Source organism: Myxine glutinosa, chromosome 6 (assembly GCF_964187855.1).
Source record: "Myxine glutinosa chromosome 6, kmMyxGlut1.1, whole genome shotgun sequence".
Classification (NCBI taxonomy): Eukaryota; Metazoa; Chordata; class Myxini; order Myxiniformes; family Myxinidae; genus Myxine; species Myxine glutinosa.
Genome location: NC_136266.1, coordinates 142,665,220 through 142,691,191, shown reverse-complemented (window position 1 = coordinate 142,691,191; position 25,972 = coordinate 142,665,220). Strand labels below are relative to the sequence as shown.

At 47.3% G+C, this 25,972-nt stretch overlaps 1 protein-coding gene across 1 annotated transcript in view; it reads left to right on the top strand.

Moving 5' to 3' along the window:
- The window catches only part of LOC137417949 (uncharacterized), a 78,490-nt gene extending 61,994 nt beyond the window's left edge, over positions 1-16,496 (top strand). Inside the window, exons 8-10 of the mRNA XM_068103896.2 lie at positions 14,373-14,491; positions 15,011-15,173; positions 15,316-16,496. Coding sequence (XP_067959997.2) covers positions 14,373-14,491; positions 15,011-15,173; positions 15,316-15,452 — 419 coding nt within the window. The 3' untranslated portion in view covers positions 15,453-16,496. The remainder of the gene's footprint in view (positions 1-14,372; positions 14,492-15,010; positions 15,174-15,315) is intronic.
- The last annotated feature ends 9,476 nt before the right edge of the window (positions 16,497-25,972 follow it).

Genomic DNA, 25,972 nt, shown 5'->3' with positions numbered 1-25,972 from the left:
GCTGACTATTAGCCCTCATTTCGTCCCTCATTTTGTCCATAAGGGCCCCGATTTGTAGCAACAAAAGGTCCGAATCCAACGGCGGCGCTGCTACGGTCGCGGGCGCTGTCCCCGCAGCCATGTGCGAGGCGCCATTTTGCGCGCCCGACACCTCCTCAACCACCTCATTGTTCGCCTCTACTTCGCCCCTCTGATCCTGGGTTACTCCTAACCCCTCCTCTAGCTCACCCACCTGCATCCGATCGCCTTGACCAGCCATGGCGCGATTTCAAAATTCGGGTTTTGCTTTAAAACAACACAAATTTCCAGCAGCTCCAAATTTTGACCAAATTTTTTTTCTAGATGTTTTTTAAAAATTTGGTTCGGGCCTCGAATCTCACTCCCAGACACCAATTGTTACGGCCAATAGTACAATTGGTGTTCCAAAATTTGGGCTAAATAAATTTAGTCCCAGGTTCGAATCCCAACTCCTGACTACCAATTGTTACGGTCGGCGGTTAAGGATAGTATGTTTGCCGAGCGGAGGCTCCGCGACCGAACAGTTGTTCCCCGACTAAACCCGATTCACCCAAACGTTGGCCGTATCGCGCCACAGATATTCAATGGGGAAAAGACTAAGACGACGAATGCAAAGAGGAAGAAGAAGAAGACGTACAGAAGAGTAACGGGGTTTATTATTTACACACACATAAGCAAAAAGAGCAGTCACGATTATTTACAGGTGACATGAAAACGCAGGTGACACAGTGAAAATTACTAGCTTATACTGACTTAATTACTACCCAGGACAGCACGAACAGAACAAACTCACGTACGCAAATGGATGGAAGGGTAGGAATCGTTTGGAGGGATGAGCAGGTGGGATCACAGGGCACAGCGAGCAGGTCCACTCCGGGCGGGAAGCGAGGAGCCGGCAGCTCCTTGTATTCGGCTTTACAGCGCACGCCGGCAGGGTCACTCGGCTGGTTGAAACGGGGCTGGTTGAAGCGGCTCTTTGTCAAAGGCTTTGCGTATCTCTCACGCAACTCCGGTGCCACTCTGAACTCTCTCCCGGTGGACTGCCAACCCTCTTACGCACCTGGACTCATCTGCCGTATCTCTCGTGTAGCTTGTCCCAGCGATCGTCGCACCCTTCTCGCCAAACCTTCAGCGCGGGTGTGACACGCCCCCCTCGGTTTCGGTACCGCCCTCCCCCCCGTGCTCTGTTTCGTGACCTTGTATGGTAATCCCACGGGCTTGTCTCCTTATTTGGGCATGGCGCCGACGGCACGCCCCTCGTGGCGAGCCACGGGCTTGTTTCCTTATTTGGGCATGGGGCTGAACAGCCCCGCCCTTCGTGGCGCGCCCTGGGCTTGCCTCTCCCTGGCGACCCCGCCCCTCCTGTTCAAACAGAGCACGGAGCACATATTCACTATAGCAGCGAAATGAGAGGGCGTGCACCCCACGCTTGTGAACTGCTTTACCCGCAGATGGAGAGTTTGGCTGGGAAATGGAGGTATTGAAGGGGAGCTATTCTTAATTGATTCGGTGCAATGGAGTATTATTCTAATGGAAGACAAGGCCTTGCTCTAAAACACATAATAAGATATAAGCTACTGAACAAGGGTTTTATCGTGTCCTTCAATGTGGTGTTTCATGGAATAACTACCGGGACGCCCTCTTTACCTTTACACAACTCTGGAGGCAGGAGGGGCCATATCCAACCAATGTTACACAACAATTTACCACTACAATACACACAATCAAAAAAATACAATCCTCATAGCCGCAACAATATATATATACATATATATATATACATATATATATATATATATATATATATATATATATTGTTGCGGATCTCTGCGCCGGCCTTTCCCCTTACCAAGGGGGGATTAGTCCCCTTGTCTTTTACTAGCCGACGGGACCCGGGACCGATGACGTCACTCCTGGACAGCGCGAAGTAGTGTCGTAGGACTAATCACTAATACCTAAGTACTCGCGCCGCTAAGAAACGAGGAAATAAGTCCAGCCCGAATCACGGGCGTTGGTGGAAACGCCGAGTGGTAGCGAACCCGTGACCCGAGCCGTTATCAAGGACTAAACCCGATCCAAGCGGTCCGTAATCGTGCCACGCTTACCCAATGGAGGAAATGACTGAAACGGTCAAATTTGGGAAAAAAAGGAATAACAGATTTATTTACACTTTGTACAATAATAATAAGAAGAATACACAGTGCAGTCTTAAACAGTCTTAACTTATCCCAAGACAAACGGGCCCGTCACACTCAGACACACTCACATGGGGTTGCAGACGAACAGGTCGATGGTCCAGGGATGGCGTCCAGGCAGCTCGCTCTCCGGTCCCCAACTCGCACCGCGAAGCAGATGAACCAGACGGCAGGAGCTCTCCACGTGTCGTTTGGCGCACGGGATTATTACGGGCGAACGGTAGAGCTGGCTTTGGCGGTTACACTCGTGGGGCTGCGTACGTAATAAACGGACAGTTCAATACGCGCTTCTCAATGCGCTTCTCAATCAATGCCTCAAAACTGTCATGTGCACGCCGGTCCTCTCAGTGCTGTTCTCACACTAGTGCTCCAGATCAGTTCTCTCGTATCAGCCAGTTCGCTCGGTCCTCATACAGTCCTTTTACAAAGCGCAATTCGTTGCAGTCCTCTCAGCACGCCCTTTCCCCATGAGTCCTTCTTTGCAAGTCCTCTCAGCACGCCCTTTCCCCACGAGTCCTGTTCAAGGGCTTTGTGTGAAGACTTATATAGCCTTGCCCAGCAAACCCTCTCGAACTTACTCGATGCGTCGTGCCACGCCCTATCAAGCCATGCCCTCTCAGCCCTGGTTGGCTGTTACCCTTACCGTCACCGCCTTCTTACGCGCTGCTTGACGTGGCCACACCTCGACCCTCGCGCTCCTCCCTCTTTCCAGGCCTACCTCGTGGTTACCTGACTAGTTTGAGCGAGCAAAGGGCAGTTAATGCTGCTGGCAGCCAAAGCACCACACATGGAGGGATCAGCCAAAATGGGGCGCGGGATCGAGTTTGCCCATTGATGAAAATGAAGGGTGGCCGCAAAATGAAAGGACCTAAGCTCAATTCTTTAATCAACGCAGATGTCACTAGGGAAATGGCCTACTCTTACACATACTATGACATAACTCATTCTAATGGGCCTACGTGTTGCTTGTGGACTAACTATGGGGGGGCAAACCTTTAACCTTTAATGATGTCATATGTGCACTCTCAAAACCGCAACACTGCCCCCCTCCTTCGCCAGGCTCGTCCCCGAGCCGAACCCACACAAGTGAGCACGACCGGTTTTGAGCAAGGGTCAGGACTACTTTTTAAATTACGTGTGACACTTAGATGTGGTTCCCCTCTACATTTAATCTAACACCCTGTATGCGACAGTTTTACAACACTAGATATGTCCCACCTACTGCGTTGTGTATTAACTAACAGACTCACACCCACGGCTAACCGAATTGCGGAAAGAATTCCCAAACTACACATAAAGCCAGTGGCGAGCATGTTATTTACAAGACTAACTAATTATTTACAGTTCTACAACCCAGGACCTGTCTTTTTGTGGGAGAGAAATTTTGAAGGAGAGAAACACAGAATGCACTGCACCAATACACCATAAAGAAAATGCACCAAAAAGCACCAAAATGCACAATCATCAAAATGCACAATAAATGTTTGCTGCTTGGCTGCTGCTGGGCTGCTGCTTCCTGCGTCTTCCTGCTTCGTCTTCGGTGTGCCATAATTAAACTTGAAGTCTTCTTTCCTGACACACCGGAATAAAATAAAAATGCACAACCGTGTCCGTTTTTATTTGCAGGGCCAATCTCATGGTCCATCTGCATGACATTTACGCCACTTAGAATCAGTGGTCCGCAAGGCAAGATAACGCTTGCAGCAATTGTCTGCTCCAGCAAAGTTGCCAGGCCACAGAACGTGTGGTCCATAGGTGTACTGGTGCAGCACGAGGTAGCAGAGTGCAGCTGCACAGGTGGCAATGTCCCGCAGCACAGTTCAGTGTTCCTGCACACTCCCCTCAACAAATAAAATGGGTCCATGGGTGGGGAGGAAAGACAAGCAGAGTTAGGCAAGGAAAGGGCGCAAAGGTACACACAATGCAAGGCAATGCAACATGAGGAGCACGGGAAGAGCGAGCGGAGAAAGCTCGTCCCTAGCCGTTCGTACCCCCCATGTCAGCCTACACTACCCTTGCCCCTCCCCGTATTTACACTTTACAAATTCGTCTATACGTCTTGTCTTTTCTATCCCCCCTCTACTCCGAATTCGTCGTCCAATCCCTCCCATGAAGGAAGAGATGGAATATCACAATGTCACACTCACGTCGAGATGCGTCTTTACAATCCAAATATTTGCAAAACTTGGTGTGGAGTTCTGTCACCTTGGTGAGTGGATGTGGATGGTGCGAAGAGATTTATCATCCTAACTATACTCTAATAACATTAACTCATTTAAACTACCCGGGGTCTTGCCCAGCCAATTAAATTGGCCTCTTTACACTATGCGGTTCTAAAAACCAATTCCCATTGACCCACCCTGTGGTGCCCTACCAATTTGGGTCCCACTCCCCAATTTTTCAATACTGTGCCTTCGCACAATTTCGGGGTTGGGTCGTGTGGCTCTACTAGCAGGTCTACCTACCTGCGCACCTCCGCCACTGAAGTCGCCACCTGAGCTTACCATGCTCCTTACAACTACCCTAAATCGGGGAAGGCCCCTCCTGGCTCTCTCACCCCTCTGTGAGATGCCCTCTGATGCCCTCTCTGGCATTGGGCTACCCGGGTCCTCTCCTAGGATCCTCGGGCCCCACTGAACACTACGCTGAACTCTAACTGGCTCCCAGAGCCTACCTGCGGCCTCACCTGGCCGACAGACTACCAGTGGCAGAGTGCCCCAATAACTATACTCACCAATTAAGCCCTCACGCCCAGCCATTTCCACAGACTCATGCACCCCTCAAAGCACTTCTTTGCAACTACTCGCACCACAGGTGTCAATATCCAACAATTTGCCTGAACCCTCTACCTAACTTTAAACTACCCTCCCCAGGTATTCGTGAAGGGGTCCATCCTCCCCCCCATTCACTCCTTCGCACCATGCACTCCACACCACTCATTCCACACCACTCATCCCAGACCATTTATTCCACACACCTGCTCTTCACTTGCACACCATGCAGGTCCATTCACTCAACACAACTCCATTTACCCTCAATATACCACTTATACACTTTCTCTGGTCATCCCCGACCAATTCCTCATTTACTCACGCTCACCACAAAGATTCTCATTCAATTCCTCATTTGCTCAAACTCATCACAAAGATTCTCAATCTCAAGCTCATACACACAGCATCATCTAATTAACTACTTCCCTCTAATACTCGTGCTTTCCCGTCTTCCCTTACACTAAGCACTCCCTCGTCATTATCAGCCAACTAATCTCTCTACGTCCCCTCTACTCGTACCAATGTCCCTACTTAAATCTTGTCCCTACTGTCATTTCTAAATCCCTAACAATATCCTAGCCCACCCTCGGCAAGCTTTCACTGCCATCCCCATAATCTATAGCTCATGTGCATACACTTTCATAATTTACATGAATAGTAAAGCTACCATTCGCCAACACTATGGCTAACTGTCCACTACTCTCGAGCCTCGGCGGGTGGGAATACATTTTCGTCACAGCTCGGCTCCGCAAAGCCGAGCAATGCATGCGGGTGGTTGGTCTCCTGTTGGTTGGGTCCGTCCAGCATTTTCGATTCTGGGGAGGAGGCAGACTTGGGCCAAGGTTCCAGGCACCATCTCTGCGCGGAGCCTTTCGGTCTCCGGCACGATGGCCCAACCTCCCCCAGTCGGAGCACCGCGCCCGCCAGGGGGCGAAGGTCCGACCTCTCCTTCCTCCCCTCAAACCGTGCCGTTTGCCTCTTCCGCCAAGGCGCAGCACGGACCATGCAGGGCAGGACCCGGCACGAATCGTACACGGCACTCCTTGCGAGACCGCCGCGGCAACGATCCGCATCGGTCCCCGCAGCATACAAAGCGCACCACGCCCTGAGAGCTCGCGTCGGCTATACGTCGGCCTAAGCGCTGCCCCGGTCTGCGTCGATGCCCGAATCGCATTCTCACACCACGCGACCCTTCCCATACTCACACATCGAGGCGCTCCAGCGCCTCCCATACACTCCATACATTCTGTTACCGCACTCGCTCGTGCATACTCTTCCCTTGAGCACTCAGGTGCACACCACTCAGGCGCACTCACGCCGCTCGCACACTCCATTGTCACACACTCCGTAACACACTTGGCCATCGCACACCCTTGCGCACACTCTTTTGTTACATCCTCAGTAAATACCATGGGTGTGTACTCCTGCACACACCCAATCACACGCTCTGGTGTGCACTCCCGCACACTCTCCTCGGCCATCGCACACTCTGTATCACACTCCGTTTCACACTCTTCACACATACACACCGTTGTGCATTCACTCTCATTCTTGGTTTCACACTCGTGCTCCGGCGCCGTTCGCACACGCGCTCCATTCACTTTCACATATCGCACCACGGACCTTCCACGAGCGCCCGGGTGACGTCGCGATCCCAAGCGCGCGAAAAATCTTTTCCGCCAAACACTTTCGCGCCATACATTTTCGCGCCATACACAACCCTACTCACCTTCGGGATTCTCTTCTCCTCCCACACCTGCAAACTTTCATTGGAGTTAGGCAGCACGACATCACAATGCGAACACGGACTTTGCACGTATTCCATCTTTTCCTCCAATTTAATTTCTAATTCTGCCGTCTCTTCGTCCCCAATTTCCATTATAATTTATTTTCCTTTTCCTAGCCCAACGACCGCCGGCGCGCTTAAAATTTTCTCTTCTAATTCGGTGGCCGTCGGCTTTTCTATACCCCATGTCGCGATTTCTACCCCGGTCAAGTTAACTGTGCTCTGCTCAAACTCGCTTTCCCCGCGTTCCTCAAATCGTGTCACCCCGTCGCGTACCAATGCGACTTTCCTGCTCAACCTGCGCCTTATGTCTTTCCCCATCTCTATTATTAACTCCCCTCGGATGTCCATTTTGCTTTCCAGCCCGTTTTTTACCTCCTCTATTTGATCCCCCATCTTGTTTTCCAACCCTTTTATTTCCCAGGTAGATTTGTCCCCCATTTCCTTCAATTGGCCACCCATTTCTTCCAATCGGCCACCCATTTTGCTTCCCAATTCATTTTTCGCCTTCTCCATTTCCCGGGTGGATTTGTCCCCCAATTCTTTCAATTGGCTACTTTGCGCATCCATCTTTTTTCCTTGGATGTCCATTCTCCCATTTATTTTATTTACGCTACTATTTATTCCCCAAATTTCGTCCTTTTGGGCTCTAATGGTTTCTTTCAATTCGCACTTCATTTCTTTCATTTCTTTGGTGGATTTGTCACCTTGGGCGTCCAATTTCCTCATTATCTGGGCCAGGTATAACCCAATGTCATGCCCGGTCCACTCAGCGGGCTCGGCTTCTGCCGCCATCTGCGAGGTGCCGCCATTTTCTTCCCCTGCTACCTCTACTGCTGTACCCTCCTCAATTGCATCCTCCATTTCTCCCAATTCTTCCCGGGGTTCCTGGGTTGATTCTAACTCCTCATTCTCCTCATTTACCCCCACCGGCATCCGACCGTCTTGGTTATCCATGGCACGATTTTAATTTGGATGTTAATAATTAAATTTCGGCCGCTCATAATTTGAGTGCATTAGGCGCACTTCGGGTCCAGTCCCACTCCCCGACACCAATTGTTGCGGATCTCTGCGCCGGCCTTTCCCCTTACCAATGGGGGATTAGTCCCCTTGTCTTTTACTAGCCGACGGGACCCGGGACCGATGACGTCACTCCTGGACAGCGGGAAGTAGGGTCGTAGGACTAATCACTAATACCTAAGTACTCGCGCCGCCCAGAAACGAGGAAATAAGCCCCGCCCGAATCACGGGTGTTGGTGGAAACGCCGAGCGGTAGCGAACCCGTGACCTGAGCCGTTATCAAGGACTAAACCCGATCCAAGCGGTCCGTAATCGTGCCATGCTTACCCAATGGAGGAAATGACTGAAACGGTCGAATTTGGGAAGAAAAGGAATAACAGATTTATTTCCACTTTGTACAATAAGAAGAAGAAGAATACACAGTGCAGTCTTAAACAGTTTTAACTTATCCCAAGAACGGGCCCGTCACACTCAGACACACTCACAAGGGGTTGCAGACGAACAGGTCGATGGTCCAGGGATGGCGTCCAGGCAGCTCGCTCTCCGGTCCCCAACTCGCACCGCGAAGCAGATGAACCAGACGGCAGGAGCTCTCTACGTGTCGTTTGGCGCACGGGATTATTACGGGGCGAATGGTAGGGCTGGCTTTGGCGGTTACACTCGCGGTGCTGCGTACGTAATAAACGGACAGTTCAATATGCGCTTCTCAATGCGCTTCTCAATCAATGCCTCGAAACTGTCATGTGCACGCCGGTCCTCTCAGTGCTGTTCTCACACGAGTGCTCCGGATCAGTTCTCTCGTATCAGCCATTTCGCTCGGTCCTCATACAGTCCTTTTACAAAGCGCAATTCGTTGCAGTCCTCCCAGCATGGCCTTTCCCCACGTGTCCTTCTTTGCAAGTCCTCTCAGCACGCCCTTTCCCCACGAGTCCTGTTCAAGGGCTTTGTGTGAAGACTTATATAGCTTTGCCCAGCGAACCCTCTCGAACTTACTCAATGCATTGTGCCATACCCCATCAAGCCATGCCCTCTCAGCCCTGGTTGGCTGTTGCCCTTCCCTGGTTGGCTGTTGCCCTTACCGTCACCGCCTTCTTACGCGCTGCTTGACGTGGCCACACCTCGACCCTCGCGCTCCTCCCTCTTTCCAGGCCTACCTCGTGGTTACCCGACTAGTTTGAACGAGCAAAGGGCAGCTAGTGCTCCTGGCAGCCAAAGCACCACACATGGAGGGATCAGCCAAAATGGGGCGTGGGATCGAGTTTGCCCATTGATGAAAATGAAGGGTGGCCGCAAAATGAAAGGACCTAAGCTCAATTCTTTACACAACGCAGATGTCACTGGGGAAATGGCCTACTCTTACACATACTATGACATAACTAATTCTAATGGGCCTACGTGTTGCTTGTGGACTAACTATGGGGGGAAAACCTTTAACCTTTAATGATGTCATATGTACACTCTCAAAACCGCAACAATATATATATATAGACATATTGATGATTACACCTCTTGTCTGGTTAGCTGCTCTTGCTGGTTCACAACATTACATATTGTTACGGGTTTGCCGACCATGTCATGAGTGGCCTCTCGGACCCACTTCCCGACCTATGACCCTGAAGCCGACGAGCCGCAGATAACTCCGTGTAGTGCAGCGGCATAGCAAACCAATTGTGCATTTTGTGATGGAAGCACCAAATTTGGCAGAATGATAGAATATTATATGGAGAACATTTTCAGATATGGAACCACTTTGGAATTCACCCCAATGTGGCCGCCATATTGGATTTCAAAATGGCGGCTTAAAAATCTTTAATTACAAATATTTCTGGTTCTATACCAGCTACAGCCTTGATTTTAGTGTCTGGATGTACAAACTTGAGGTCAAGGAATTGAATGGTTCTACTTAGAAGTTGATTTACTGACGCCATATTCGGGGCCAGCCACCATCCACCGTCGAAGGGCACTTGGATTTTCAGTTAGGCCCACTGCCCCGCCATCGCCTTTGACCGTGGCATTGTTTTGTTCATGAGCCTGGTCTAGGGAGATGGCGGAGAAAGCATGCCTAGTCTTCTTGGATGTGAAGTGCCCCGCATGGAACTTGGCAGCAACATCTGGGTGTTTCTCTGCAATGCCAACCATGTCCCTGATGTGGACTGGTAACCAGCGAGCATAGTGGATATGGCCCAATGCAGCGAACCATGCAGCTAGCTCTGGTAGGGTGTCCATGTACAGCGTGAAGTTGGACTCTCTCAGTGAACGTATGTAGAGGAGTATACAGAGCTCCAGGTTAAGTACAGTGGCCCAGTACTGAAACTGTGGACATGCCGCTGCTCTCTGGTCACACCATGCCTCGAACTCCAATGGTTCCTCATCTCTTGCAGTTGCTCTTTCGTTGTATATGTCATATGCACGATGCTGCAGTATGTGTAGGGCAGCAACAGTTACTTGGTGGGCGCGTCTTGTACGGCTGACGTGAGCTGCACGCAAGAAGGAGTCTGCTGTGCCAGCTGTTGCTATCTCTGCCTGAACCAATGCCTGTGTCCAACCGCTGTCTTGCAGCCAGTCTCCTGCTGTCTTCAAAGCTGCCATCTCTGTGTGTAGACCACCCAGCATGACCACAAAGAGATCTTCACCATGTGTGTCTGGCCAGTTCCATTGCACCTGCTTGGCGATCGCATAAAGTGGTTGGTCCAGTGTGACGACGGGTATCTGTCCAGGGTTTAGCTCATTGATCGCTGCTTTCACGACATCCATGGCATGGCGGATCATTGCCACTGAGTGGGCTTGGTCATGGAAGAGGGGAAGCAAGGCAGTGGGTGTGACTGTGATACTAGTATCCTTGGCCGATTGGTTCTCTGCGTGATGTGCAGCCCAAGAAATGTTTCCTGGATTCTGTGTGTCACCACTGTCACATGCATCCTTCACAGTCTGGAGCCACCTCTTCTCTTTATCCAGTTCAGCTTGTGCAGGATTCCTCTGCAGCGACGCCTGGGTTCCAGCTGGTACAGGGTGGCTTTTGGCAAGTGAACTAACTGGTTGTACATCTGTGTAATACCGTGGAAGGTCCTCCACAGTCTTGACATTTGAGACACCCCCGATGATGACAATACCTCGGTCTGTGCCTTGATTGTCATAGTCTGGATGTTGTATCAATGAAATACCAGTTCCGTGGAAGGAGTCGTGTGCTGTCGTGGAACTGGGATTGTGGTCTATATTATCCACAGCTGATGTGGTGAACACTCCACCGCGGAGCTTTGGGGGACAGACCACCTTCTCTGCCCGAAAGCGCTGACAGACCCCGTTCCCCAGCTCTGCAGAGATCCGTAGCACTCTATCATAGGCAATGCTGATCCCTAGTCCAGATAATGTGTCAACCAGTTCCCTCTTTCTCGTATGGGCATGAAGCATCAAGCCAAGATATATTGGCAAAGGAGTCTCTTGACTAATGCTGTGTCGTACGTCTGTGCCTGCACCTCTCCTCTCATGCTTCACACTGTTGTATTTGAGAAGTTGAGCTATTGTCACAGACGCCGATGCCGATGACTGACATGCCTGATCTTTGATGCCTGCGCCCTCTAAAATCATGGAGACCATTGTCAGCAGCAGTTGTGGCACAGACTCTTCTTGACATTTGTTTGAGAAGGACCCATTGAAAGGCTGAGATGACTGGAACATATCCTTCCTTATAATCCCTGCAGCTCGTGCCAGGTGCACAACATCACTGTCAATATCATGTTGACATGCCTTGGCTAATGCACTGCCAATGTCTTCCTGAAACACCAGCAGGACATCTCTTCCCTGCCTGTGCTCCTGCAGATCAGGGAAGTGTGCCAGGATACGCTCCTTGAGTCTGGTTGTATGGACTCGTGTTTCCAGCACAACTCCGAACTGTTCCATTCTCATTGTGTAGAGCTTGGTGAGGTCTGCCATTTTGAATACAGGAGCAGTGTCTTCTTCTTTAGCAGTTTCCTCTATGTACGTTACCAGTTCAGCAAGGACTATTGCTGAAATGACATCTACCGTGCTCTGGCTTTGCTCAGCAAGCTTTTTTGCTGCCCTCACGCGGTTGTATAGGGATGTCAAACATTTCTTATGGTACTTGGCCTCTCTTGCGACCATGTCCCCAGCACTCAGTTGGGCTAACAAAGTGGTATCCTGAAGAAACTCTGCAGCCTTGCGAACGTGTTTATCTAGTTCCAATGTCACTGCTTGATGAAACTCCAAACCAAGCTCTTGCTGGCAGAAGAAGCACAAATTGTCGCATATGCTATCAACACAAGCTGCCTGAGACCTAGTAAGCTTGTACTTATCTGTGATTGTACTGGGGATAGGGCTTCCCGCTGAATGACTTCTCTTCTGTACCCGCTGTAGCTTGGTAGTGTTATATTTCACCCTGCATGACTTGTGCCACTTGGCTTGGTGGGCAGCTAGAGTGGCAGCTATCCCTTGGCCTTCATCCAGTCGTTGCAAGTCCACGTCTTGTGGCAGCTTGCCTAGTTTATTGAATGCTGATAGATTGGCTTCAAGTGTCTTGTATCCAGCACCTGCATAAGTTCTTTTCGTGACAGCAGGACACTGTAGGGACTCTCCTATATCAACTTGACACAGAACACAGAGTTCCCAGTCCAGTGGCGTCTTTGGCGTTGAAGTTACATGCTTGGTAACATGAACTAACTTGAACTGCTTCGACATGATTGAAACCTGGATGGAGCAAACAAACAAAAAAGTCGTTTAATTAGGGGTTAATCAACGGACCAGCATGTTTTATCTACAGGACAATACACGACCCCCCCTGAAATTTGACACCAAATGACCTCTTTTAGGGGTATTTTTGGCCGAAATTTTCAAATTTTTCACTCCCCAGACCCCTAGATGTTCCCTTGAACTCAGAATCGCCGCTGTAATGTGTCTACTGATGTTAGAAAAGCTATAGGGTGAATGGGGCAATAATTGTGCCTGTAGGATTTGTTTCCGCCACCCCCCCTAAGGGTTACAGATTTTTAAAGCCGCCATTTTGAAATCCAATATGGCGGCGACCTTGGGTGAATTTCAAAGTGGTTCCATATCTGAAAATGTTCTAAATATAACATTCTATCATTGTGCCAAATTTGGTGCTTCCATCACAAAATGCACAATTCTTCTTAAATTTTTGCTATGCCGCTGCACTAGTGGCACGACAGGTTGCTAAGCGAGCACAGGCACCGTCTGAGACGGTTAATTTAGGTAGGGTCCTCGTGTCCAATTCCCGCTTTACCTTCACAGCAAATTAACTCCCCCCACTCCGCCCCCAGATAGGGAACCGTGCTCTCGACGCCCCACCCTTATTTATCAATTCGGTATGGCAGAACGGAACCGAAAGTGGGATGTCGGCTAGTCCGTCCTAGTGAAACTGTAGAGCAAAACTCCCATTCACTATTTGCACACTCGTGTATAACCAATAGAGAAAGAGGCAATCAAGGAAATGAAAGGTCTTGCTAAACAAAAGCACGTATTTACCACAATGCAGTGTCACACAAGAACGGATCTTATCTCTTTACAATCTTACCCCTCGACAGACATAGGCGCCTCATTCATTCCGGAAAGTTAGATGAGTAAGGTTGATAGATAGAGATATACAGAAGGCGGGACTTGTTGGTGACCCCTCACTCACCCGATGCAAGCCCGTGAGTGTACGTGGTCCCATCGTGAAAAGGGGAGGGGATGAAAGAAGAGAGGGTGATGATGTAATGTGCCGTGTGGGGAGAAATGTGGTGAATTTTTTGTAATGTGTTGAGAAAATCGTAAATGTGTGTCAGTACCCTTGCTCTGAGCGAGTCGACGGGAAATTGGTGGTACCTCTTTGTGCCTTCCAAGTAAACGATTAGAAGTAGGGAAAGCAAGGGAAAGATCGTGTAAGTCAGCGTGTAAATGCTGGCACATCCAGGGAAAGAGCTCTGCAGCTGGTAGTGCCCACCACTATTTAACCCCTTCCCCTTTTTCCTTATTATGCTTTGATGAACTCGAAACGTCATCTGCACTTAATTTCCCACAACAGTTTGCGTATTCTTATTGACTTTGAGTTAATAAATATATTGTTTATTTGTCCGACAGGACGACATAGACGGAAATAGCCTTGATGAGGTTCGTATTCTGTGGTATCACTCAGCTATCCAACAATAAAAAGAACTTTAAAAACAAGAGGTATTATTATCACAATTGATATTTCGGCCGTTTTAAATGTATGAAGTTGATGAAGAATTGGCAAGCTTCAAAAAGTAAGGAGTCACTCTAGAGGAAATGGGGCATAGGAGCTAGATAGGTGGTGAGACCGGTTGGATGAGACTAGACAGGTCGGGGTACGAGGGGATCTCTTGGTCGCATTTAATTTTACAAACACACCCTGATCCTGTAGGGTGATTTATATAACTCAAGTAAATAAAAATTCCAAAAGGCAAGGTGCTTTGCCTGTGGGCTGAGGACTTAGTAAGGAAGAATTATTTTGAAAGGAGTTTTGGGTGGGGAGTTTGGGGCCCAGCATGTTCCTTGTCTTTGAAGGTTGCATTCTGTCGATCATGAATGTTGTGGTGATGTGTTGTGGTGCAGAGGCCGGTGAAGCGGGTGATGCTGATGCGGTTAGCGTGGCTCTGCGGTTCAGCCACGGTGCTGTGGGAGTGGTTGACGTTGGGAGATGGGCAGCAGGGGGTTGGGAGCTCCACGTAGAGGTGGGTGATTTGGGAGAGGAGTGGAAGCTTCTGACTTGCAGGTGCAAAAAAAATCATGACAATGACATTGATTTTAATGTTTTTTAAATTTAAGTTAAATAACTTAAGGCTGCAATTTGTTATTCTTTTACATTTTTTTGGATAATTTGTTACATCTGAATATTTTTGCTTCATGTATTTGTATGCAACACCTGGCTGCTGGTTGCATTACTTCTGTGAATGCAGCTGTGTCCGGTAGATTAGGGTAGTGATTTGGAATTTGCCTGGGTGCCGGCACGCATTGGTCAACTCTTGCAAAAGACACCGTGCGGTCTTTAACATCAGCCTGCAAATGCTGGCAGATGGGACCACAACTTGAAACGTCTCATATGGTGGTTGGCACACTCGCTGAGACAGTATGTTACCTTTGTCGCATCAGGGTGACCGATTATAGTCATGTCAGAAAGCTCATACCATATTCGACAAGAGTCAATGGAAGCAAAAATCCTGATAATCACTCCATTACCACTGACTCCGTAGGTCCGTGGTTCTGAGGGAACACTCTGCCTGGAGAGCTCCTCAGCCCTGGGATTGAGTGCGCGTGGTTCAGCATGCATAGTAGGTCAAGGGAGTGGCAATCCAGGTGACAGACTTTCTGAGGCCTACAGACACCTGTTACTCCACTTCCTACGTACACTCCACGGTGAGAAACCTCATGTACTAAGACGTGGATCTTTCCAGTGGCATGCTGATAATGCTGCTGCCTGAATGGTGAAAGCTAACCACTGAGAACAGGTGTGTGTGTTTGTGTGTCTGTGTGTGCACACATGTGGCCTGTGCATCAGGGCAAGAGGCGCCGCTTGTTGGACAGCAGGAGTACCAGGCGGTCGTCGAGCTGGTACGTGCTGCAGAGAACACATGGGCGGCAAACCGGGCCGGGGATGTACCAGTGGAGGCGGTCGTGAAAACAGAAGTGCCATGAGAGTGACAGAAACATTTGGAACAGTCATCTCAAGTGTGCGTGGCTCAAGGATTGCTCGGTTGGTTCTATGTACATTCGGTCTGCTTGACCTCAAGGATCACCACTTTGATTCTCCACAATCAGTCTCCGATCTACCAATTTATTGGTGACTTTGACTTTGAAGGACAAAGCATTTGTTGAATGAATTTTGGTACCAACATATTGCAAATATTCAAATGGGGTTCTCAAACTTAAATATAGCTGAAATCGATTGCATATTTTCATTCCACCATCGTTTCTGGTTCTGGCTGAGTCCTGGTGCCCGCTATCAGTCGACCACAAACCAAATACGATTTGCAAACATGCTCCCATGACTTGATCATAAATTATATATTTTCACTGGTGAACATGTGTTTAACCTCGCTTTTGGGGATTGCAATACCAGGCCATCTTCCTTGATCACACGTGCTAAAAACCTTCGGACAGAGCCACATGACCTGCCCCAGAATCAGGTGCCCGATATCCTCACTGATGTTTTCTTGGATCTTACGAATCGACATACTAAGATGGGACGAAAGGAATGTTGGGTAAAGCGATGCAATCCGTCGGGGATTGACGTGGTGTGGTGTGGCATCAAAGAGGGGAATGTGAATGAAACAAACGATCAACCTGTGTGGTTAGGCTTTACCTTAGATTATACAGGTACGGTACTTACTACTACTTTATACGTTTAAGTGATGCAGATAAAATGAACCAAGGAGAGCAAAATTGGTGTGGGTGTTTAAAAAAAGGTTGGGTAAATAGGTAAAGTTCATAAAGAAATTGAGACGTTTTAATAAAAGGGAAAGTCGCAATACATGAGTTTACATTATAATTTTATTTCTACCAATACAAAAATACAAAGGCTGGTAGATACGCGCATATTTGTGAAATGCTTAATTTCCTTGATGAACATCCCTGCTAATACTGTGTGAAAGAGACATTTGGAAATGTATTTTTCAAGACATCTCAATGTTAAGTCGCATAACCCCAAGTGATGGTGTGGTACATTGTTTTAACTCGTACAAAAAAGAATGAAAGAAAAAGAAGATGAAGAGCTGCGTGAGCTGCTACGACGCTGTTCCAGGAAGCCGGCTCATCTGAGTTCCAGCCGGCTCATCTGAGTTCCAGCCGGCTCATCTGAGTTCCAGGCGGCTCATCTGAGTTCCAGGCGGCTCATCTGAGTTCCAGCCGGCTCATCTGAGTTCCAGCCGGCTCATCTGAGTTCCATCCAGCTCATCTGCTCTCATCAGCAGGTAAAGGCAACCGCATCGTCCTCTCTTTACGGGGTCCACTTGCCCACCAAAGTTCGGCCATAGATAGATTCCCATTGCGGAATTCACACGCCAATAAATATACGAGGATAATGACAATAGCAACAAGGCTGTGTTGCACCGTTAACCATGGACGGATAACTGGGTTCGGCCACTCCTCTTCCCCCAATATTACCCATCATGCCTTGCATTTACTTCTGAAAGTGTGAGATAAGTCTCGCATTCTTGGTACGACTTCCAATCTGTACTTTCTTTTATTTATTTTTTTACAATTTGCTGTTAATAGTTTGTTGGATTTTTTTTTTAAAGCCTTACAGGCCCAACGCAGGAATGAATTAAATGAAATTTTCATTTTCACTGTTCACTCGCTTCCACTCCTCTTCCAAAGCCCTTCCCAAATGTAGGATACATAATATGTAGATGGCCCTAAGCTGTGGAATTCCACGTCTTGGTTTCTTATCGGCTCCTCCATTTTATTTCAACCTGTTCAATGCAATTCAAACTCGTCTGTTTCGGAATCCAATTTTTTAAAATAAAGGTGAATTGGCTCACGTACCTTTATTCTAATATGATTCCAGGCAGTCAGTATTCCTCGATGTGAAAACTGAAGTATTTTATTTTGATACTTTTCCTTGAATTTTCACAGGGTGACAGGGTGGTACATTTTCTCCATGTTCATGGCCTGCACGATGTTCATGGCCTTCCCATCCAGTTCCATTTTGTCTTTTCTTAATGCAAACCATTTGTTCCTGCCATGTTTTCTATAGTCATTATATATTTATTTGATTATCTCCTTTAAGAGCCTTGAGTGACAACATCAATAAGTGACACAAATCTGGGCATGGAAGTAGGAATCGGAGATATCTTTCTAATCATCAGCCAAAAGTCGTCGCTGTTGCATCCAAGCGACACTAAGAGATGCTCTTATTCAAGTTTTTACATCACGTAACATGTTTAGCACAAAGACCCATTGTGAATTAACCTCTGACGTGGAACTCAAACCTCAGACAATTCGCCGTACCAGCAGAGCTGAAATGTCCAAAATGATCACATCTCTCCCGCACAGCAAAATAATACTTTTCAAGCATTGCGGTGACACAAAAATGTAAAACATGAATGTCCGTTCAGATAAGCTGCTGTAAGCAGGGGAATCTGCCTTTATATGGCATAGCCCATTGGGCAAAGTTGTCTTGTCCATATGTATGTACATACGTATGTCCCTCACAAACGTACACCAATCAGAGCTGAGGATCTGGTCTCATGACAGGGGTGATGTGATGTGACTACATCTGTGATGTCACTACGACATACGACGGCTGACTCTCCACACACCGCCATTTTGATTTCTATGCCGTTTAGGCCAAGCATATCGTCGAACCTGTCATATATCACAATCGCCATGCTCTACCTTTTACGTTTTTCATTCAGTGTGAAACACAAACCATCTTGCTGAGGATTGTTAAAATAACCATCAAATATCGAAAGCTTCAACTTCAGGCCGCTTCGGACAAATTATCCCAGGTTTCTTAATACAGTAGTATCGTTTTCATAATAATAATAACGTTACTAACAAAACAATAATAACAATAATAATAATATCGTAAATATAATCGTACCACTGCAATCCCTTTGTCATGACAGCAAAGTTACTGGGTTGAAGCGGTGTATGGTTGGTGCATTGTTGACTCGAAACATGTAGAACAAGAAAGAGCAGAGATCGCAGACCCTCACCAGGACGTGTTTTTAGTGGTTTTTAAGGCTTTTGTGTTAAAACAAATATGGCGGCCGAACCACGTGACCGATGACATCATCATTATTATTTTTTCTCCACCAATTTATCCCTAGATGACGCTCAAGAAATTTCATCTTGATCGAAAGAAGTTTTGTACTTGTCGAATTATGACGTCATGATGGAAGAATTTTTGACATCATCCTTAACGTATGTTATTCCACATGGAGAGATCTTTACAATGAGCCATGTCTCAATGTTTTCTATGCAGCGCTTTCGGAGATATAGAGGTGCAAAGTTTTTCGGTTTTTCCAAGAGGGCGCCCATACCAAGTGACCTATGACGTCATAATTATCATGAAAAAATTATACAGGAGGCGCACCGATGGTGAAAATTTCCTGTCAATCGGACCAACGGTTGCAGAGAAAATCATATTTATTCTGTGCGGACAAACAGACAAACAAGATGTCTTGCTTGCAAAAATGCTTGCTTGCTTGCAAAATACTCACACAAAATCCACCCTCCCTCCCCGCCCCTCCCCCCCCCCTCCCCTCAAAGGATGCCATTGATCCAGCAAATTGTCCATTTCATCAAGATTAAAATTGACGATGTTGATCAAAGCTTGGGTAAATAGGATGAAAAGTGATGATTTTTCAGATGAAAATTGATTATTTTTGAAGTTTGACCTAGAGTTGACCTTTGACCTTAAAATAGTTGGTTTCCCAATTCAGTGAGGCACTATGCAAATGCTGTTAAATTTTCAAGTCAATCGGATGTAAACTTATGATTTTTCATATGAAAATTGATGCTTTTAGAAGGTTGACCTTTGAGCTTTTGACCTTAAAATAGTTGGTTTCCCAATTCAGTGACTCAATATGTAAATGCTGTTTAATCTTCAGGTTAATTGGATGAAAATTGATGATTGTTAAGATGAAAATTTATGATTCACAAGCTTGACCTTGAGTTGACCTTTTGAACTTAAAAAGTCCGTTTCCCAATTTAGTGGGGCACTATGTAAATGCTGTTCAATTGTCAAGTCAATTAGATGTAAATTGATGATTTTTCAGATGAAAATAGATGATTTCGGAAGTTTGACCTTAGCTTGACTTTTTACCTTTTGACCTCAAAAATAGTTGGTATACCAATTTAGTGACTCAATGTGCAAATGCTGTTGAATTTACAAGTTAATAGGATGAAAAGTGATGTTTTTTCAGGGGAAAATGATGTTAGAAGTTTGACCTCGAATTGACCTTTGACCTTTTGACCTCAAATATAGTTGGTTTCCAAATGTAGTATATGTAATATGCAAACGCTGTTCAATTTTCAAGTCAATTGGATGAAAGATGGCAATTATAGAAATTTGACCTCAAGATAACCTGTGACCCCAAAAACAATAGGCTTCTTCCTTATGACCAACTCTACCATGTGGTGAAGTTTCGTGAAGATTGGTTAAAATTGTGACCTGTAGGCGATTGACAGACAGACAGATGAAAAATCACTCATGGAGTGACTCTTGGCAAAAGAGAACAAAGAAGAATGGCACTCAGTAGAGCATCCTTTTAACCTCAAATATAATTGGTGGTCGAATTCAGTGACCTGATATATATATATATATATATATATATATATATATATATATATATATATATATATATATATATATATATATATATATTGTTACGTGGTCCCCTCGGTGACTACCTGGTCTCGGTGACCCCCGGACCGTGAGAGGAACTTCGCCAGAAAGTGGTATTATATATGCGCTTTCGCAACGCAATCCCTATGAATTCCACCCAAGAGAAAACTGATTTTCAATGATATATTTCAAGGGTAATGATACCATACAATTTCAATGATACAATCAAGGATATATTCCCCGAGCAATCCACCATCCACAATTCACACTCAACAATCAATCCCCTAGATGATTAAGATGGCCATCTTACATACGTGTGTCCCCTTTTGTACTCACGACCCCCTTTGGTCTCTGTCCCTCACAATGTCTCTGGGCCCCTCCTGACCAAGATGCTGGTCGGCTTCGCCGCACTCGGGCGGTTGAACGAACCCCGGGTGGACGTTTTTCCACCGGGCAGGTATCGTACCGGGCACCACGGCTGCAGCCCCCTCCTGGCCACGCGAAGCGGGTACTGTAAAGCAGGCAAAAGCCACACGCCGCTTGCAACGCGTGTTAGGCCCCAACGTGCGACCCGTACGCGTCTTTGTAGACGGTGCCGCGAACGGTGCCAGACGCTGGGTCGGTGCACGGCCCCACGGCAGCTTGACGTGTCCACCGGGTAGGTACCCATCCCGGTAACTCCTCTCGCCAGACGGGCTTGGGAACGCCGCTTTTCCACACGGCTCAATATCGATCCCACCTCTCGTCGGAGCGGGGCGAGGAAGAAGAATCCTCGTCGCTTCTCTCGACCTCGTGTCTTTCTTCTTCCGTTTCCGGTCTCTTTTTCCAGAAGGGCTCCTGACCCTCCAACCACAACAACCCTTAATCGACTACACATTGACAAGCAAAGACCTGAATAGTAATTCACATACATTCCCATAAATATGTAACACATTCTGTTACGTGGTCCCCTCGGTGACTACCTGGTCTCGGTGACCCCCGGACCATGAGAGGAACTTCGCCAGACAGTGGTATTATATATGCGCTTTCGCACGCAATCCCTAGGAATTCCACCCAAGAGAAAACTGATTTTAAATGATATATTTCAATGGTAATGATACCATACAATTTCAATGATACAATCAAGGATGTATTCCCCGAGCAATCCCCCATCCACAATTCACACTCAACAATCAATCCCCTAGATGATTAAGATGGCCATCTTACATACGTGTGTCCCCTTTTGTACTCACGACCCCCTTTGGTCTCTGTCCCTCACAATGTCTCTGGGCCCCTCCTGACCAAGATGATGGTCGGCTTCGCCGCACTCGGGCGGTTGAACGAACCCCGGGTGGACGTTTTCCCACCGGGCATGTATCGTACCGGGAACCAAGGTTGCAGCCCCCTCTTGGCCACGCGAAGCGGGTACTGTACAGCAAGCAAAAGCCACACGCCGCTTGCAATGCGTGTTAGGCCCCAACGTGCGACCCGTACGCGTCTTTGTAGACGGTGCCGCGAACGGTGCCAGACGCTGGGTCGGTGCACGGCCACACGGCCGCTTGACGTGTCCACCGGGCAGGTATCCGTCCCGGTAACTCCTCTCGCCAGACGGGCTCGGGAACGCCGCTTTTCCACACGGCTCAATATCGATCCCACCTCTCGTCGGAGCGGGGCGAGGAAGAAGAATCCTCGTCGCTTCTCTCGACCTCGTGTCTTTCTTCTTCCATTTCCGGTCTCTTTTTCCAGAAGGGCTCCTGACCCTCCAACCACAACAACCCTTAATCGACTACACATTGATAAGCAAAGACCTGAATAGTAATTCACATACATTCCCATAAATATGTAACACTCCCCCCCTTCAAGAAAGAAAGTTTGAACCCAGCGAAAACTTTCTTTGCCGGCCAACTTGGATAAACAAACCAGATAACTCAACCCCCAAATCATCAGTTCCCCTGGGCAACAATTATCACAACTCAAAAATAAAGCAACAAAATTTCACAAAACCCCCAGAGATTTTCAAAGGTAATTCACTCTGGACAAAGCACCAGCAACGACATTGTCCCTGCCCTTTACATGTTCAATTTCCCGTTGGACTCCTGCCAAGCCAAACTCCATCTCATGACCCTCTGACTTTGACTGTCAGTTTCTTGTGAATGAAGGTTAAGGGGTTGATCAAAGATCCAAAGTTAAACAACTCGATAGCACTTTTTCCGGGAGGTCAAGCCGAGTATTCACTACATGGATGCCTTTAGGAACGTGGAGTTCACGGTTAGTCCGTGCAGGAAAGTTCTCTACATGGACGCCTTGAGGAACGTGGAGTTCACGGTTAGTCCGTGCATGAAAGTTCACTACATGGACGCCTTTAGGAACGTGGCGTTCACGGTTAATCCGTGTAGGAATCTTGGCTCGGCGGCTCCGCCGCATTCAGTGCTTCAGCTTTTCAGAACTTCCCTAATAATTATGGTGGGACCGCTTGTCCCTGTAGTCCCATGAATAGCGGTCTCCTTCTCGGCCACTACTTTGACAATCCTTCCTTCGGGAGCTGCCGTAACTCAGGGAGCCTCCATAATAATATTGATTGCGGCCACCACCAAAACTACCGCCCAGTTGTACTCTCCTGTAGACCTCTCGACGCCTACGAAATGCCTTCCCTACTGTTATGGTCCGACCCTCCAAATCCTTGCCATTCCAATTCTTCTCTGCCTCTCTGGCGTCTTTGTGCTTGCAAACGTGACAAAGCCGAACCCTCTTGACTGTTGCGTTTCCCTGTCTCTTACCAACCGCACTTCCACCAGCGGCCCATATCTGTTGAAGACAGAGGTCAGAACTTCTTCCTCTGTTTTGAAGTTCAGTCCCCCTACAAATAACTTGGTACTTTTGTCGCCATCCCGAGCTGGTGTGGTGTTATTTTCCCTGCTGGGCTCTTTACCAACCCTCAGGTTACCATAAACTTGACCCCCGGCCAAATCATTCCCGATAACCACAGATACACCCTCTACAGGAAGTGTGGCTTGTAAACCGACGGTGACCGGTCCTGACACCAAATCGGACTCCAAATGGATGACATGAAGTGGAGCACTAACAGCGCCCCCGATCCCCTGTAAACGAACACTATCCCCCGTTGCCGTCTCCTCGGACCATGGCAAAATGCCTTCAAGCATTAAAGATTGATGTGCTCCTGTGTCCCTCAATATCCTAACCGGTCTCCGGTTAGTCGAGGCTCCATCCAGTGACACAAACCCCTCTGAAATAAATGGTTGGTAACCCTTTTGATGGCGATTTCTCACAATGGCCATTGCATTTGGAGTCGTAATAGTCGGACTCCGCTCTGGGTCTTCCCTTTTCATGCGGTAACAACTGGACATCAAGTGTCCAGGTTTCTTGCAAAAAGCGCAAGTAGGCCCGGAGGAAAAACTCGTGGTCTGACTCGGGCCCCCCGAAATATAAGTTTGTCTTGGGCCCGCATCCCTCTGATTTCGAACAGGTGGGGTATCCGCGTTGTCCCCATAATCCTCTCGAGGCCGCCGCCATGTATTGTCGTTCTCCGCACCTGCTGTTCCCCACCTCCCCTGCGGAGATCTAGGCGAGGAGTTAGGTTCGTGGACCCCTATTCGGTGGGTTAAGGCATAATCATCTGCCATGGTGGCTGCGTCCCACAACTTTGGTACTTTCTTTTCCTGCAGGTACACTTTGATGTCCTCGTGGACACACTGCTGAAATTCCTCCACCAGGATCAAGTCACGCAATGTTTCGAAGTCTTTCCCGACTCCTTTTGACTCACACCACCGATCAAACATGTTTTCTTTCACTCTGGCAAACTCCACATGGGTCTCACTCTCCCTCTTCCTGGCATTCCTGAATTTTTGCCTGTAAGCTTCCGGAACCAACTCATAGGCTTTGAGGATGTGCTTCTTCAGTACCTCATAATCTGCACATTGGTCCATTGGTAGCGCCGAATAAATCTCTTGAGCTTTTCCCACCAGCACACTTTGCACTAGTATGGTCCAGGCCTCCTCCGGCCAGTTTAATTGTCGAGCCACTTTCTCAAAGTGTGGAAAAAATTTCGCGACTTCCTTTTCACTGAACGGTGGAACCAGCCTCACATGTCTGCCCACATCCCAGGTTTTCTGGTTAGGTGTCGACCCCGTCAGCAAGGGTGGTGCCTCTCCCCGTTCTCTCATTAACTCCAGCTCCTTGAATTTAATTTCCTGCCGAAGCTCCATGTCACGTTCCTTTAATTCCCTTTCTGCTTTTCTCTCCTCTGCTTCGAGTTCCCTTGCCGCTCTCCTCTCCTCTGCTTGTTTCTCTTCTCTCCTCTCCTCTGCTTTCCTTTCTTCTTCTGCTCTTTCCTTTTCTGCTTTCCTTTCTTCTTCTTTTAACCTTTCCTGGAGTTCTCGTTCCACTCTCCTTTCTTGTGCTTGTTTCTCTTCTCTCCTCTCTTCTGCTTTCCTTTCTTCTTCTGCTCTTTCCTTTTCTGCTTTCCTTTCTTCTTCTGCTCTTTCCTTTTCTGCTTTCCTTTCTTCTTCTGCTCTTTCCTTTTCTGCTTTCCTTTCTTCTTCTTTTAACCTTTCCTGGAGTTCTCTTTCCACTCTCCTTTCCTCTGCTTGTTTCTCTTCTCTCCTCTCTTCTGCTTTCCTTTCTTCTTCTTTGATCCGTTCCTGGCTCCGTAATTGCAACTCCAGTTTCCGGAGCTCAACGTCTTCTGGTTCTTCGGGTAGCCACTCCCAGGCTAACTCGTCCCATGTTCCTAATCCCACCATAGATTGTATCACCGTGGCCTGCAACTCTGCCTTCCTCAAATTAGTTCGGACCTTCAAGTTAAAATGTTTGTCCAATTTCAAGAGGTCCGACTTTAGTAACGCTCGGAACTGTGCCTCACTCGGGGTTACCGCAAAGTTCTGTGCCACAAACGCCATGGTGCCTATCGTTAACACCTGTTAACCTTCACCCAATACTTTACCCCCAATTTCCCCAAAAATTTACCAATTAATACTTAATTAATAAATTTTAATTAATAAAAATATTATTTTATTATTTTCTACAATTTTAGATCCGTTTTTTCAGGGGAAAATGATGTTAGAAGTTTGACCTCGAATTGACCTTTGACCTTTTGACCTCAAATATAGTTGGTTTCCAAATGTAGTATATGTAATATGCAAACGCTGTTCAATTTTCAAGTCAATTGGATGAAAGATGGCAATTATAGAAATTTGACCTCAAGATAACCTGTGACCCCAAAAACAATAGGCTTCTTCCTTATGACCAACTCTACCATGTGGTGAAGTTTCGTGAAGATTGGTTAAAATTGTGACCTGTAGGCGATTGACAGACAGACAGATGAAAAATCACTCATGGAGTGACTCTTGGCAAAAGAGAACAAAGAAGAATGGCACTCAGTAGAGCATCCTTTTAACCTCAAATATAATTGGTGGTCGAATTCAGTGACCTGATATATATATATATATATATATATATATATATATATATATATATATATATATATATATGTATATATATATATATACATATATATACAGTGGAACCTTGACTTACGAGTTTAATTCGTTCTGTGACCGAGCTCGTAACTCAAATTGCTCGTATCTCAAATCAAATTTCCCCATTGAAATGCATTGAAATGCTATTAATCCGTTCCAGCCCGCCAAAAACCACACCAATTTTTTTTTAAATATACAGTATATATAAAAATATCTCGCGCTTTATATTTCACCTGTATGCAGCATACAAGTTGGCAGGATGGCCTGGACTGGAGGTACGCACACTTGACTCTAAAGTCTAAACTGTCCAGCCTGGGTTTGAATCCCGACCCAGCTATAACCTGTCATGGGTGAATCACAGGCAGGGTGATTCATCAATGTGTGTACCG